This window comes from Echiichthys vipera (assembly GCF_963691815.1).
Source record: "Echiichthys vipera genome assembly, chromosome: 19".
NCBI classification, from domain to species: Eukaryota; Metazoa; Chordata; class Actinopteri; order Perciformes; family Trachinidae; genus Echiichthys; species Echiichthys vipera.
This window is the reverse complement of record NC_139844.1, coordinates 23,913,971-23,928,164: the sequence shown is the minus strand read 5'-3', so window position 1 is coordinate 23,928,164 and position 14,194 is coordinate 23,913,971. Positions and strand designations below refer to the sequence as shown.

The following is a 14,194-nucleotide window of genomic DNA, read 5'->3' as shown; positions in this document are numbered from 1 at the left end:
TTGTACCGATTCCTAAACGGGTCACGGTGCCTCGTTCAAACCCTAACGATCAGTCTTTTAACGAACAGCCTGCTACTTACGTTTGAGTGTGAGGATGGCTGCGACGGCCGGGAGGCTCAGGGGGTGCGGGTGGCTGACCAGGTAATACGCCTGCAGGGTGTAAGTGAAGGGAACCCACACCAGATCACCAAACGCCAACATGAAGCCAAAGCCATCGTGCATCAGGTCCATGGTGGTCAAGATGGCCTCCTGAGAACACACACACACAGCCATCACTTGTTTGGTCCGAACAACAGACCACATATGTGTTTTATTCTGTATTCATCATCGTGTTTCAATCGTTGACTCGTGATCTGCTGAGCGTACCTCGTTCCAGAGGCCGTCCACCACGTAGAGCAGCTGGAAGAGGTTCACAAGGATCATGGAGTACGACGGAGCGTCCAGACCCTGCAGCTGCATCTCAGCCAGCGCCATCGCAAAGTTGATCAAACACTGAACCAGAAACAAATGGGATCAAAGCTCATTATGAAGGTTTCTTAATCATCCAGAATGCTGTTTGTCATCTGTGAAGATACTCGCCAAGTCTCATTCAAACTTTAGAAAAAACTAAAGTTGCAGATGCAGGCATCAAACGTTTCAGGATATGGAAAATATGCAATAAACAATATTATTTGCGATAAATAAAACTGATAATGTTTAGTCGGTCCTGACTTTCTGCTTTCAGTATTCTGCTAAAATACAACAGTTTAACCACTGAGCATCACTTCTACTTCAACTAACTCAAAAGAAACATGGACGTCTTTTGCAATGTGTTTATTCTGCACGTTGGTACCACAATGACGACAAATGTGGGTGGAGAAGGTTTGGGCCTGTTCAGACGCAGACGATTTAGAAAGGAAACATAAAAGTGGCGTTGTGTTCTGACTTTTTATTCTGCGTTTAGACGACACCTTTGAATGCCTTCACCGTGCTGCCCCGATGCCACGTCCGGCTGTTAGCATCTCTCCTGGATTTCTACCTTAATAGTTGTGACACAAAATCATTGTCTCGACGGCTCATTAGATGAGTGGATTTACCGAAAAAGACCCTGGGATGAAGCCTGGTAAAATCGTTGACGACTAAAAATCTCTTATCAAAAGGACCCACGTCACAAGCTGAAGTTCTTAAAGGCTTGTATTGCGTCGTGTAAGCAAACACAAAGCATTGATGCAGTTCATACCACATGTGTGAGGTGGAAGGGAAGTTCCACATATGGCCAGCAGAGAGCGCAATGGTGTAGAACATGACAGGTCCCATCAGAACATACATCAACTCTATAAGTGGGTGAGGTGTACAGGTGCATGTGTGAGTGGTCACATGTTTGCTCTGGTGTCCCATGGTAACTCACCCAGCCAATCAGACCAGGGCGCATCTCACAGAAGAACTTCAGATCAAAGTCTTTGATGCGGGGATTGAGCTCACGCCCTTTGAAGAAGTCATAAACCACGTTACCTGTTGAAACAGAGGGAGAGGAAAGGAATCAGACGACAGTTCAAAAGAACAACACAGTGGATGTGATCAGAGAGCAGGTCCCCTCACCGGAGCTCCCCCCCAGAGCCAGCTGCTCTGCAGGAGCGTAATGAGAGCGGATGTACAGGTAGACGCTGAGCAGGACGGAGATGAGGAAAGAGGCCGCGGTCAGCTGCAGGAAGTGGCTGTGGATGTAGGTGAGGTCGACGCCCTGATGCACCGCTGCTGCTACCGCCACAGAACTCACCGCCACGGCAAAGAAACCTGGAGCGACAAAGAGAGGTGAAGACACAGACGGACAGAAGAAAGATGGAGTGTGGAGGCCAAAAGTTAAACCGCAGCACCAAACCCACCCAAACCCCCCCTCACCCACATCGAAACCTGCATCTCTACAGTAAAATCATGGCTGACTCACAACTCAACAGCGACGAAACAGAGCTCCTCCTCACTATCACCAAAATCGGACCCACCTCAACCATCACTCCCTCCCCCCGGCACGCAACCATGGCGTTATCCTGGACCCCCCCTCTCCTTTGATCCCATATCAACTCCACTGTCAAGACCTCCTACTTCCACCTTCGCTGCATTGACAAGATCTGAATCGGCTGTCTTTACTTGTCCCGCCCTCACTGTCATTAAAGCTTTTTTTATTCTTGTTTTCATCTCATTGTAAGTGTGTTTGGGTCATTAAAAAGCACTTTATAAATAAAATGAATTATGATTATTAACTAATTTATTTACAATAATTGAAGTAGGACATCCCTACTGTCTCTATTTCAGCAAAGGGCTACGTGTGTGTATGTGTGTGTGTGTGTGTGTGTGTGTGTGTGTGTGTGTGTGTGTGTGTGTGTGTGTGTGTGTGTTTAATCCATCACTCACCATTGGTTCTGTACTTCAGCCTCTCCCCAGACCGCAGTGGCATGCCCTCGCTCAGCTAGAGAGAGAGACAGAAGAAACTGGGATTAACAGCTGACCTGGGGCACATTTAAGTACCTGTGGGTGTGGGTGTGTGTGCGTGCGTGTGCGTGTGTGTGTGTGTGGTGGGGGGGGGGGGGGGGTAGGTACTGTGCTTAAACCCAGGGCCCCACTGGATAATGGCATGTTTAGCTGGTTAATAAGATTTAAGTGTAAACATCATCGGTCCTGATTCACTGTGGGGACATTTGAAGACGATGAAAGACAGAACAGGGCAGTGATGAAGCAGAACCTCCGTGTCCCTGTGGAGCATCTCATTAACTGTTACTCCTGACCGTTAATCCAATTCCTGCCTCCTGCCAGAGCCATCAGACAGAAAAGGTCATGTGCTTGTTCACGTGTCTCTCCTGCGCCGGAGTGTAAAGAGAGCGAGGCTGTTATCAGCTGACCTACGCTGTGCTGTGCTGTGCTGATGAGGCTGAGGAGCAGGGGAAACACTGACCTCACTGCTTGTCATCACTCATGAAAGCATCTCACTCACCTTCCCAACAGGCAGGATGTAGAGCAGGGCCTGGAACAAGATCCAGAGGACGACAAAGCCAAGAGCCTGGGCGTCCCAGAAGGCTTCAAGCGGGGGCAGAGGAGGGGGGAAGTTGGTCAGGCTGGGGTCCTCCAGGTTGCCGTGGAGCACCACAAAGAGGACCCAGGCTGGCAGGAAGAGCAGCCAGAAGTACGCTCCTGAGGACGGAGAAGATGGGCTTTATTTAACCACGACTCGGCATGTTGATACCACGGCAACAAGAAAAGAAACCCAAACCAACACACAGCTGATGTTCTTCCCCGTTGTTTCATCTTTGCAGCTGATCTCAATTTCTTATATTATGGTACTTTGGAAACCGTCAAATGTGGAGATTATAAAGTTGTGCACAGTTTCTGTCTTCACCTCCCTATCCAGCTGTTAAGTCTGACGTAACACCCTTTCAAAATACGATTAAACAGAAACAACGGCTGAACCTGTGAACAATCAGGATCACCTCTTTTGTCAGTTAGACGTCTTTTACATCGACAGGAAAGAGGGAAAAATGACAGTTACTTTGTTTTTTGAAAACACAGCACTGCGGCGTTGGAGAAATACGAGGCTTGGACCCGGAAATCTTATTTTGAAAGGGCGTTACGTCGCTTCTTAACAGCTGGATAGACTGTGGCCGACTACTTCATCCAGTGATGAATAACACTAACAAACTAAACTATCATACAGCCCACTGAGTGACTAGAAAGGTAGAAGCATCTGTAACACAACACAACTGTCCTGTAATAAGTGCTACATTTATCAGAAAGGTGATTTTTAATTGTTCACAGTGTTGAACACAAAACACAGCTCTGGTCCCTGAACTGAGCTGGAGAACAGAAGCCTTTGCTTTAAAGATGCTCCCCGGGCTCGTTGGCATACAGCTGTGTGTCCCATCATCCCGTCACGTACCTATCTTCCCTCCAAAGTCCAGTGGAGTGGAGGGGGAAGCCGCAGGAGCTTCAGCCGCTTTGGGATCCTTCTCCTGCAGCTGCTCTGGTTTGGCCTCAGCTGCTTTGGCGTCCCCGTCGTCCTTCCTGCGGCGCAGATTGTAACGGCCTTGGTTCTTCTCAGGTTCTGCCGTAGTCTCAGACTTCTGAACAAAGGTTTTAGATTAAAACATATAAATGAAATCCACAAGATGCAATTTCAACAAAGCTTTTGCACACCATAGAGTCTTGGCGACAGGTGTGGAGGACAGAAGAACGACACCACTGGTGTTTTTCACTACTGGGAAAACGAAGGCTCGCTTTACGGCACAGAGGAACAGGAAACATCATCACATCATCAGAGTTAAGCTTTACCTTTTCTGTTCTTTGAACTGAAATCAGACAGAACTTACGCTCCCTGTCCATCTTCAGTCTGACGTTGACCATCTGCGCTTTCCAAAACGTTAACAGACCGAATTTATCTACGGTTTTACAGCTGCAACATTAGCAACTGCAGCAACTATAGCGCTTTTTAATGGAACTCCATTGCTAGGCAACAGCCTTGGTCCTTGTTAACTTCCTGTCAGCTGATGTCGTTCACATACACTGGAACAGGAATTAAAATCAGTCACTTTAAGAATGTTTGTGTTTATTTTTACAGGACAGGAGGGACTAATTCCAGTCTGGCTTCACTGTGTAAAGCTCAAAATGATATGAAACATAAGTGGTAGTTAAGATAAGTGCTCTTCACTGGATGACTGAAACAATGACACACAAAGCAGAGAAAGTCTGCGAAAGTCAGCATTTGTGAAATAGGTGGAACATGCACCGTAGGTTTTACTGATCTTCAGCAACGATCCGCCCTGAGACTAAATATTTATTTATTAACAAATGAAAATGCAAAGATTAAAATGGTTAAGGCTTTTAAATCAAATCCTCATTATTCAGCATTGTCTTCATGAAGTCTGATGAATGTGATCCTGAAGTGAAGCTTTACTTTCTCTGTTAACTCAAAAACACTTTCACAAAGCAACGACTGAGCTCCTGTTTTTCCTCTCAAAGCTTCTTACAAAGGTCATAAACCATAAAGCATACACTGACTTTAGAAGTTAGCTGGTCTCAGGTCTGTAATCCTACTCAGGGATCTGATTTAGACAAAAACAACAACCGTAACAAAACAGGACTGAAACAACACGTATGGAAGAGCGGCAGCTGTCTACGCGCAGGCTGTCCGTGTGGAGCTGTCAGGGAAAGTAAAGAAGAGGCACATGTTGGACGCCATGTGACCGGCTCAATGAAGCACGGTCTTGTGAGGGGAGCCTCTCTCGACTGACACACACACACACGACCCCCCAACGTGCATGCATCATGACATTCCTTTAGCTCTAACTTTCCTCAAAGCCTATTCACTTTCAGACAACGAGTGGCGCCTGGAACAACAGTTGTTGTGTTTTTGTTGTCGTTTAAACTCCAGAGAGACGCAGTAACGTGTGAAAAGTCCACAGACATGATGCGTTTAGATTGTGTGTTTTTACATGAAATGGTCCGTGTTGACGTTGTGCTGAGCTGGACACTCGTCATCAGTTTCTAAACTTTCCATTTGAATAAATATGAACTTTTTCCCACAGAGGAACATTTTGTGTCATTACAAAAGAAAACTCACCTCATTTGCTTTGTTAGCCGCGTTATTCTCCTCTTTATTTTCATGCTTATTGTTGCTATTGTTCTCAGCTGCCATTGTCTGTTGCTGCCCGTCAAACAGTGGAGGGCGATGGATGGAGATGGAGATGGAGATGAAGAGAGACAAAGAGGGCAAAATAAGTAACGCGAGGAACGGGCGGAGGGAACGTGACGAGTTAGGGTTCAAAATCCAGAATTACAGAGACTCACACAATTCCCTACAACGACAAGGTACTGGTGTCCCTTTTTAAAATCAATATATGGGTCAATAAATCAACATTTATAAAGACCAATATCACAAATTTTCCCTTAAGGGGTTTTATGTAGTGGTGTGTTCGTGATGAAAGTATGTCCTGTGCTGCGTTCATGATGGTTGGGTAATAGTGCTGAAAATGAGAGCCGTAGTGACAGTATCACTTTATATTCATGGATTTAAAACGCTCTTTTTCTGACCTTTCCTTTGAGCTCTTTCTGTACATCAGCTTCTCCAACATCACCGGTGCAAAGACACCAGGAGGCGGCCGTGGCACTTACCAGGGGACTGAGCCGGACTTCGAGCCCGTCCTTCAGCTTTGCATCCCTGCGGGAGGACGAGGCACTCTCCGTTATTGCTGCCGCGGCCACACTTGCAGCTGTGCGGGAGGACGAACGCCGGGTGGTCCTCGCCGGAGAGCGCGACCGGCTGCGGCGACGGCTGGGTGATCGAGAGCGGGAGCGGGAGCGAGCGCGGGTCTGGAAACCGCCGAAGCTCTGAGGGAAAACAGCGAGTGGAAAAAACATTATTAACAATGGCAGCTTGTTTTTAGAGGTGAGAGAGAACATGCATTTTAAAAAGCCACATCTTGAGTGTAACATATAAACTTAACACAGCAGAGGAGATGACTACAAGGCTTCTAACGCACTAAACACTTTACTTTTATATGCTGCTCTTCCAGCAGTGTTCCTACAGATAAGCTGGATTTGTGCCGTACGCATGGACATCAACAAAAAACTAGATTTTCTAATTATTTTAAAAGAAACCTTTTTTTTAAGCTGAAATGACGGAGTTGTTTGTGTTTTGTCGTCTCTCAGGTCTCTGCTGATGGTGGTGGTGGTGCCTGCGTGACGCTTCCTGCTTCTGTTATAATCTATCACCTCAGCTGTGCTTGTTTCTACTGTTCTGCTGTATGAATAAGTCATATTCACATTACTATAGATATTATTATAGTTACTGGAAGTGTCTCTGTCCGTCTTTTCTCTCTCTCTCTCCTTCTCTTCCTCTCTCCGGTGCAGACAGATGTGCGTCCTCCACAGAGCTGGGTCTGTCTGACGTTCCTGTCTGTTATAGGGAAGGTTTTCAATGCCACCGTACTCTACGGTCTCTGTTTATCACAGAGTGTGGTCTTTACCTAGTTTGTGTCCTGAGATAACTTCTGTTATGATTTGGCACTATAAATAAAATTGAATTGAATTCAAAATCAGTTTGTTTCCCTGCAGTTTAAAAACCTGATTATATTCAGGTTCAGGTCACCATGGCAACACCATCCCCGGGTCAAACCAGAGTTCTCATCCCTGGTTAACAGACCTAGAGAACTCCTTCAGTGCCCTGGTTTGGCGTCTTCACATGCTCCGTGGGTTCGAACCCCCCTCCCCACTCCACTGCAGTGGCTTTAACCGGGGGAAGAGCGTTTTAGGGAACTGATGGGAAACACGCTGAGTGAGAACCCCCTTCAACTGCCTGAGTAGAGAGTTTATGCAACATTTATTATGAGCACACTTTGGCTCAACGACTGTCAATACTGTAGAGCAGGGCTGCCCAACCCTGCTCCTGGAGGGCCACTGTCCTGCATGTGTTAGGTTTCTCCTGCTCTAACACACCTGTGTCTAAAGATTTTCAAACCTGTGACGAGCTTCAGCTGCTTGATAACGAGCAGAGCATTAGCTTCAGGTGTTTCAGCAGGGAGAAACCTAAAACATGCAGGACAGTGGCTCCAGGAGCAGGGTTGGGGAGCCCCAGCCCTAAAGACGTAGAGTGAGCCGACAGTTTAAGTTTTCCCCAAACAAACGGTATTAATCGTTTAATTAATATGTCTGCTGCCTTTATAGCTGACAGCCTATAGTACAAGAGAATGCTCCATAACAGTGAAAGGTGAGTTTTTCAGCGTCTTCGTGACAGCGGGGCTACCTTGATGTCTTGCTCCTTCAGCTCCAGCTCAGTGCCGTCCTTGTAGATGACGGTGTAAAGCTGATTTTTCACATCGAAGTCCAGGACCTTGACCTCGTAGTACAGGTTGCTGCCAGGCCAGCGGCCCATCACCATGTCCCCCGTCTGATACTTCACAGTCAGCATCTTCATTGACCTGAGAGAGGAACGACAAGTGACAGCGTGAGAGCAGAAGGGAGTGAGAGAGAGAGAGAGGAGGGAGGACAACAAATACAGGAGGGTAAAAAACAATAGTATAGAAGCCAAGCATATTTGGAATTATTGACTTATTCATTTAGAAAACTGTGCTAATTTATCAGTGAAGGAGAGTTTGATGCAATGAGAGGCATCATTGCTCCTTCTCTGTTTCCATGCACTGCAGCACAGCGTGAGCTCAAACTTCAACAATCTGCTCCAATGACGGACGACTTCAAACTCTCAATGGGCTCATTGTCACTCACGCTGTTGTCTCCATTTACATCCAGTGGCTGGAGATTAATTCACTACTATCCTTCCAAAGAGTCCTACAGTATGAAATGTGGGTCTGTCACAATAACAACATTTACTTGGCGATAAATCGTCACAGATTTCATTACGAGAAGTGATAATTTTGCCGGTTTGAGACCGTTTTCAACTGATATGATGAAAGTCGACCCTTTCAGAGATCAATAAATGTTTATTTCTAAAGAATATTTCACACTAGAACTGAAGACGTTTGAAAAATCCAAAATAAAGAAAGAAAACACTAAATCAAATGGACTCTCAGTCTGTTTGAACTCGTTGGTGTTTAGTTGCTGCTGATTGAAACCAAAGCGTCACAGCGGCTCAGGTGAAGTGGTTCACCGCGGTCGTTGGGTTTGAACCTGAAGCTCCCACACGGCAGCTGTGGCGTTCACTTTGAAACCAACTCCATCTTTGTTTTTATTCCTCCAGATCTCAGCGAGCGTGTCCTCTAAGCTGCTCCTCACAGGGCTTTCCTGATGCACTCTGGGTAACTCCAGGGGTCCCCCCCCCCCCCACACACACACACAGTCGGACACGACACCAGACGAGGGTGAACTCCTCATTACAGGAGGAAGAGAGAGACTCAGTGGAGACAGACGCACCGCAGTGGAACCTCTGTGACAGAGGGACACCAGGAAAACACAGGAAACATGGAGACGACCATGGCTGGAGGAGTCATCACGCTCATTCCAGATTATCCTAATTAAAATCACAAACTAGAATGATCTTACGTACAGATATATCATGTAAAGTAATGCACAGAACAGCAAATATGCAGTTTATCGTGTGTTTAGCTGAGACGGCAAAGGACGAAAGCTTTGAGCTGTTGGATGCAGACGAGAAAATCACGCCTCCGTTGCTACGACAGGATCAGAGATGAGGGGCTTGTTCTGGTCTCCCCCTGAATTTACTCTTCAGATATTATAACAGGAAATGTGCTTAACCCTAGGCCAACATTTAAAAGAAACCCCGGGGGCACCCCTCAACCAAACAGGGTGCTCATGTGTGAGACTAAGGTGGTGCAGCGAGGTGAGGTCGTCCGTTCAGTGGGAAACAACAAGTGAAACCGTGGTCAGGCGCCCGGTGGCTCTGCTCGTTACTGCCATAAAGATTCTTCCCTGCACCTGCGTCAGCGTCGTGATCATAGGAGGGTTAGGGTCACGTTATTTAAATCACTAAATGCATCGAGCGCGTTGTCTGTTCTGTTCACCTCCAGGTTTAAAGTGAGTCTCTGTTGTTTGCATCCTTCGTTTATAATTTCAGAACATGTTGAGCGCCTCTGCTCACACACTAAACTCCGACTGTAGTGAGCACCGCTGGACACAATGAGGCCGGCCGGGCCAGGTCAGCACTATGAACATTAGTGAGCAGGGACGCTCAGTGTGTAGGAAACCAGCACACTACTGCAAAACTGCTGACAGGTCCGTCCCTGCGTGCTTTACCCAAACACTGTCTGTCTGACAGTTGTGCTTTCAAGTGACAGGCAACGGTTTTACCCCGGCCACCGTACAAAAGCACAGGGAACTACACCGGAGTAAGCAGTCTAGCAGCTGCAGAGGACAGCCAGGAAGCTCAAAAAGGTACTAGTGACAGACCGATACCTGACGGACGGTATTTGCGTTTTGCCCCAGCATTATTCACAGACAGGCGTCCACAGGAAGCTCAGTGTTCCTGGAGACGCCTTTTTAAGTTAAATCAACGTCCCTTAACGTTTGTTTTCATCATATCGGCTCAAGAAAAGTCTCCGTCGGTCAGCGGCTGCGGCTGATGAAAAGGGGGAGAACTGGAATAACTTGATTAGCTGTAAAACATTTAAATGTAAAGGCAAACCAAGCAGACACACAAAAAGCTCTATAACTGCGATAAGTCGAAGCACACGCGTGTCTCTGTAGTAACTGTTTGATTAACAGCCTCTTAACAAGAACAGGCAGGAAAAAGACTGAAACTGAGTCCAGGCGACAGGCTTTGGTTTGAGGAGAGCCGGTCGTTACCTCCAGCTCTCTACTGGAGGCCCCCCCCCCCACGCCGTAATGACAGCCTCCCGTCTCGCTGATTTAGATTCCGGTGGTTAACGCGGCGCCGTGCTTCAGTTTATGCCAAGTGGCAAATAGAAAGTGCTCTGAGGTTAAGGTTAGTTTTCAGGGCGTGCCTTTGACTCTACATTAAGTCCATCTGAGGAGAAATGAAGCATCACATGCAGATCAAAGAAGCCCTTTCACAATAAGAGCTGATTAAAGACTTTAAACCACTCTGCTGAACAATCATGAATAATTACCTCATTAATCTCTTTAGAAGCACAAAGTAACACAGTGATCTGAGGAGTCGGCTCACCAGGAGAACTACAAACAGGCAGAGCGAGTCAAGCGTGCAGTCAACCCTTAATCCACCGGTAACTGATCTAATCTGGTCAAACACAACAATCCAAAACCATCTCAGTGCGACGCACCCGGAGCTCGTCCCTGCTCAGTTTCACACGGGAGGAAGTGATGAGGGTTTCCCATCAGGTCTCAGGCTGGGCTGATGAAGGACACGCGCTGGGGCGGAGGTGGAGTTTTACACACACACACACATCCCCCCTTTGTGTGGAAAGTGCTGTTTACAGGAGCCCCACCTGGTTTGCATGAAGCCCCTTTGACGTGTCACATGTGTTAAAGTTGTGAACACTCACCCGTGACATTAGAGCGCCGTGTTATTTAACGCTCACCACGGTGACTGAAATAAAGTGTAACATGCAGTTCATTCAAACTCATAAGTGCTGTTTAAAACAATCAAATTATTGATCTGATGGTGAAACTTAAACTATCAAGTTTGATCTAAACTGAACTGAATAAACGTCCAAAGGAGCTAAAACAAAGTTTGGTGTTTCTCTCAGTTTGTTTTCTTCGTGACCTGCAGGTCGTTTTTAAGCACCTGTACATTCAATGTCAAGCAGCGGTACGAACCGTGGCCACATTAATCACTTTAATCATCTGAAGCACTTTTGTTCCTTTAACTGTTTTTACACCACAGCCCGTAAAGCAGAAGGTGCTTTACTCTGGGGTTAAAGCAAGAAACGATCGGTGAGTCCAGGAGGAGGAATGTGCATTTTATTGAATTAAATATATTAACTTTAAAAAAGTGCTGTGTGAGGGCACGGTGAGGACTTAAAGCTCTGTTCACACATGATTTTGAGCTCATTCTATCGTCTTCAATGGTACTTTTTTATTTCTTTTATGTCCTGTAACGTTACGGGAGCTGTTTCTTTATCGTTCGCTCTGTTATTTTATTTTATATATTCTTTATTTGCAATTTGAACAAATATAGTACAAACAGAACAGTGTGGCATCATAGATAGGTGTGTGTGTGTGTGTGTGTGTGTGTGTGTGTGTGTGTGTGTGTGTGTGTGTGTGTGTGTGTAAAGAGTCAGTTCTCCTTTCAGAAAACAATACACATTAAATTGTAATAACATTACATAAGAATAATTAATAAGATAAAAAGGCAGAGAGGAAATAAGACAATAAATAAAGTAAAAATAGATCCATGTATGAAGTTAAATGAAGACGCCGGCTGTACTGTTTTACAAATTCAAAAAAACGTATCTGTGGTGTGATTATATTTCTTATTATTAATAATCTGGACTCAAATTAGTTAAGAAATTCAGATTTTAATCGCTTAAAGTTTGTTGGAGATTTGGAAAATGTAGCTCTATGGTTCTGATGCTTCCTCTGAAGAACTCACGTTAATCCACTGTTTTGTTTTGGTTTTTATAAATAGTTTCATCTTCAATCTTACAAAATTCACAATTGTTGCTGTTGGCTCCATTAGCCCTGTTAGCTCCGTTAGCTCTGGTAGCTCCGTGAGTTATATTAGTTCCGTTAGCTCTGGTAGCTCCGTTAGCTCTGGTAACTCCTTTAGCTCTGGTAGCTCCGTTAGCTCTGGTAACTCCTTTAGCTCTGGTAGCTCCGTTAGCTCCGGTAGCTCCGTAAGTTCTGTTAGTTCTGTTAGCTCTGTTAGCTCAGTTGGCTATTTTAGCCCTGTTAAACCCGTTAGCGCTGTTACTTCCGTTAACTCTGTTAGCTCTAATAGCTCCGTTAGCTCTATTAGCTCCGTTAGCTCTAATAGCTCCGTTGGATATGTTAGCTCCGTTAGCTCAGTTGGCTATGTTAGCTCCGTTAGCTCTCATAGCTCCGTTAGCTCTAATAGCTCCGTTGGATATGTTAGCTCCGTTAGCTCTATTAGCTCCGTTAGCCGTTAGCTCCGTTAGCTTCGACATCACCCTGACACGAAGGAGGGAAAACGTCACGCATTCAAACACGGTGGAGTAAAAACAAACGCGCCTGTCACACAAACTCAGCCCCGAGAGCACACCGACAAGTCCGGGTGAACTCCCCCACTGACGGCAACACTCACCCGGGTAAACATTTTTAAAACACACGTTAAGTTACAGGCGGTGGAAACGCCGACACGGATAACGTTAACGGTTACGATCCAACTGTAGCGTTAAAGTCCTACCCGGGCGCAGTCTAATTCCTGGCGGGGTGTGTGTCTTTAATCTGATAACGTTTTAGTTCCCGTCACCGCGCCGATGCCCACAGCTATCAAACATTAACAATTAACACTAATGCGGCAGTAAGAGGAAGGGTTGCCGTTATATACACAGTTACATCCATTGTTTCCATTTCACTCGATCAAGTGGAAACAAGTTAAGACGCCAGGAAGTAGTCGGAGCCCGGCTGCGGCTCAATCCCCCAACAAAGCAACCGTAACGGGACTCTTACACCTCCGTGTTCCCCAGAAGCGAGTGCGTTAGGCGGGTTCACTTACCTCATTATTGCGCGCGTAAGTCCAGTGATTAAAAGCGATAAAATATTCCCCGATAAAGCAACGAATTAATAATTAATATTTAAAAAACCAACAGTTTAACGTTGACGTAGTTGCTTCTCCCTCCCTCTCTGGGCGAAACCCACCAGTGACTAGGAAGGCGCGAAGGCTGCTGATTGGCTCGTTCAGCGTTCAATTCAAACAGATCTGCGTTCTGATTGGTTGTCGGTGGATTTTAACTGAGCTGTGATTGGTTGAGAGGAGGTCACGACTACTTTGTTTACTGCTGTCGAATTTACATCAGAAAATATGGAAAAAGTGAGAAAAACATATAAAATATTATTATTATTATTATTATATTATTATTATTATTATATATTATATTATTATTAATAATAATAAATAATAAAAAATAATAATGATAGAAAATATGGAAGAAGTGACAAAAACATAAATAATAATACTACTAATAATAATAATTATATTAATGATGATATTAATAATAATAAAATAATAATAATGATAGAAAATATGGAAGAAGTGACAAAAACATAAATAATAATACTACTAATAATAATAATTATATTAATGATGATATTAATAATAATAAAATAATAATAATGATAGAAAATATGGAAGAAGTGACAAAAACATATACAATAATAATATTAATAATAATAATACTATTAATAACAATACTATTAATAATAATAATAATAATAGACAAAATGGAAGAAGTGACAAAAACATATATAATAATAATATTAATAATAATAATACTATTAATAACAATACTATTGCTATTAATCATAATAATAATAATAGACAAAATGGAAGAAGTGACAAAAACATATAATAATAATAATAATAATAATAATAATGATAAGGATGATAATAATAAAATAATAATAATAATAGACAAAATGGAAGAAGTGACAAAAACATATAATAATAATAATAATAATAATAATAATGATAAGGATGATAATAATAAAATAATAATAATAATAGACAAAATGGAAGAAGTGACAAAAACATATAATAATAATAATAATAATAATAATAATGATAAGGATGATAATAATAAAATAATAATAATAATAGACA

At 44.2% G+C, this 14,194-nt stretch overlaps 1 protein-coding gene across 5 annotated transcripts in view; it reads right to left on the bottom strand.

Annotated features, from left to right (window-relative positions):
* lbr (lamin B receptor) overlaps positions 1 to 13,210 on the bottom strand; it is a 17,888-nt gene extending 4,678 nt beyond the window's left edge. The window contains exons 1-11 of one of the 5 annotated variants that reach the window (XM_083933626.1): positions 13,091 to 13,210; positions 7,766 to 7,940; positions 6,136 to 6,351; positions 5,585 to 5,668; positions 3,905 to 4,088; positions 2,966 to 3,162; positions 2,389 to 2,443; positions 1,579 to 1,773; positions 1,388 to 1,491; positions 367 to 492; positions 81 to 249 (exon numbers count right to left, since the gene is read on the bottom strand). In XM_083933626.1, coding sequence (XP_083789752.1) covers positions 81 to 249; positions 367 to 492; positions 1,388 to 1,491; positions 1,579 to 1,773; positions 2,389 to 2,443; positions 2,966 to 3,162; positions 3,905 to 4,088; positions 5,585 to 5,668; positions 6,136 to 6,351; positions 7,766 to 7,940; positions 13,091 to 13,095 — 1,510 coding nt within the window. In that variant the 5' untranslated portion in view covers positions 13,096 to 13,210. Of the gene's footprint in view, positions 1 to 80; positions 250 to 366; positions 493 to 1,387; positions 1,492 to 1,578; positions 1,774 to 2,388; positions 2,444 to 2,965; positions 3,163 to 3,904; positions 4,089 to 5,584; positions 5,669 to 6,135; positions 6,352 to 7,765; positions 7,941 to 10,562; positions 10,634 to 12,676; positions 12,746 to 13,090 lie in introns of those variants that run through there. The other 4 variants (XM_083933628.1, XM_083933629.1, XM_083933630.1 and 1 more) reach the window with 4 other exon arrangements.
* Positions 13,211 to 14,194: the final 984 nt, after the last annotated feature.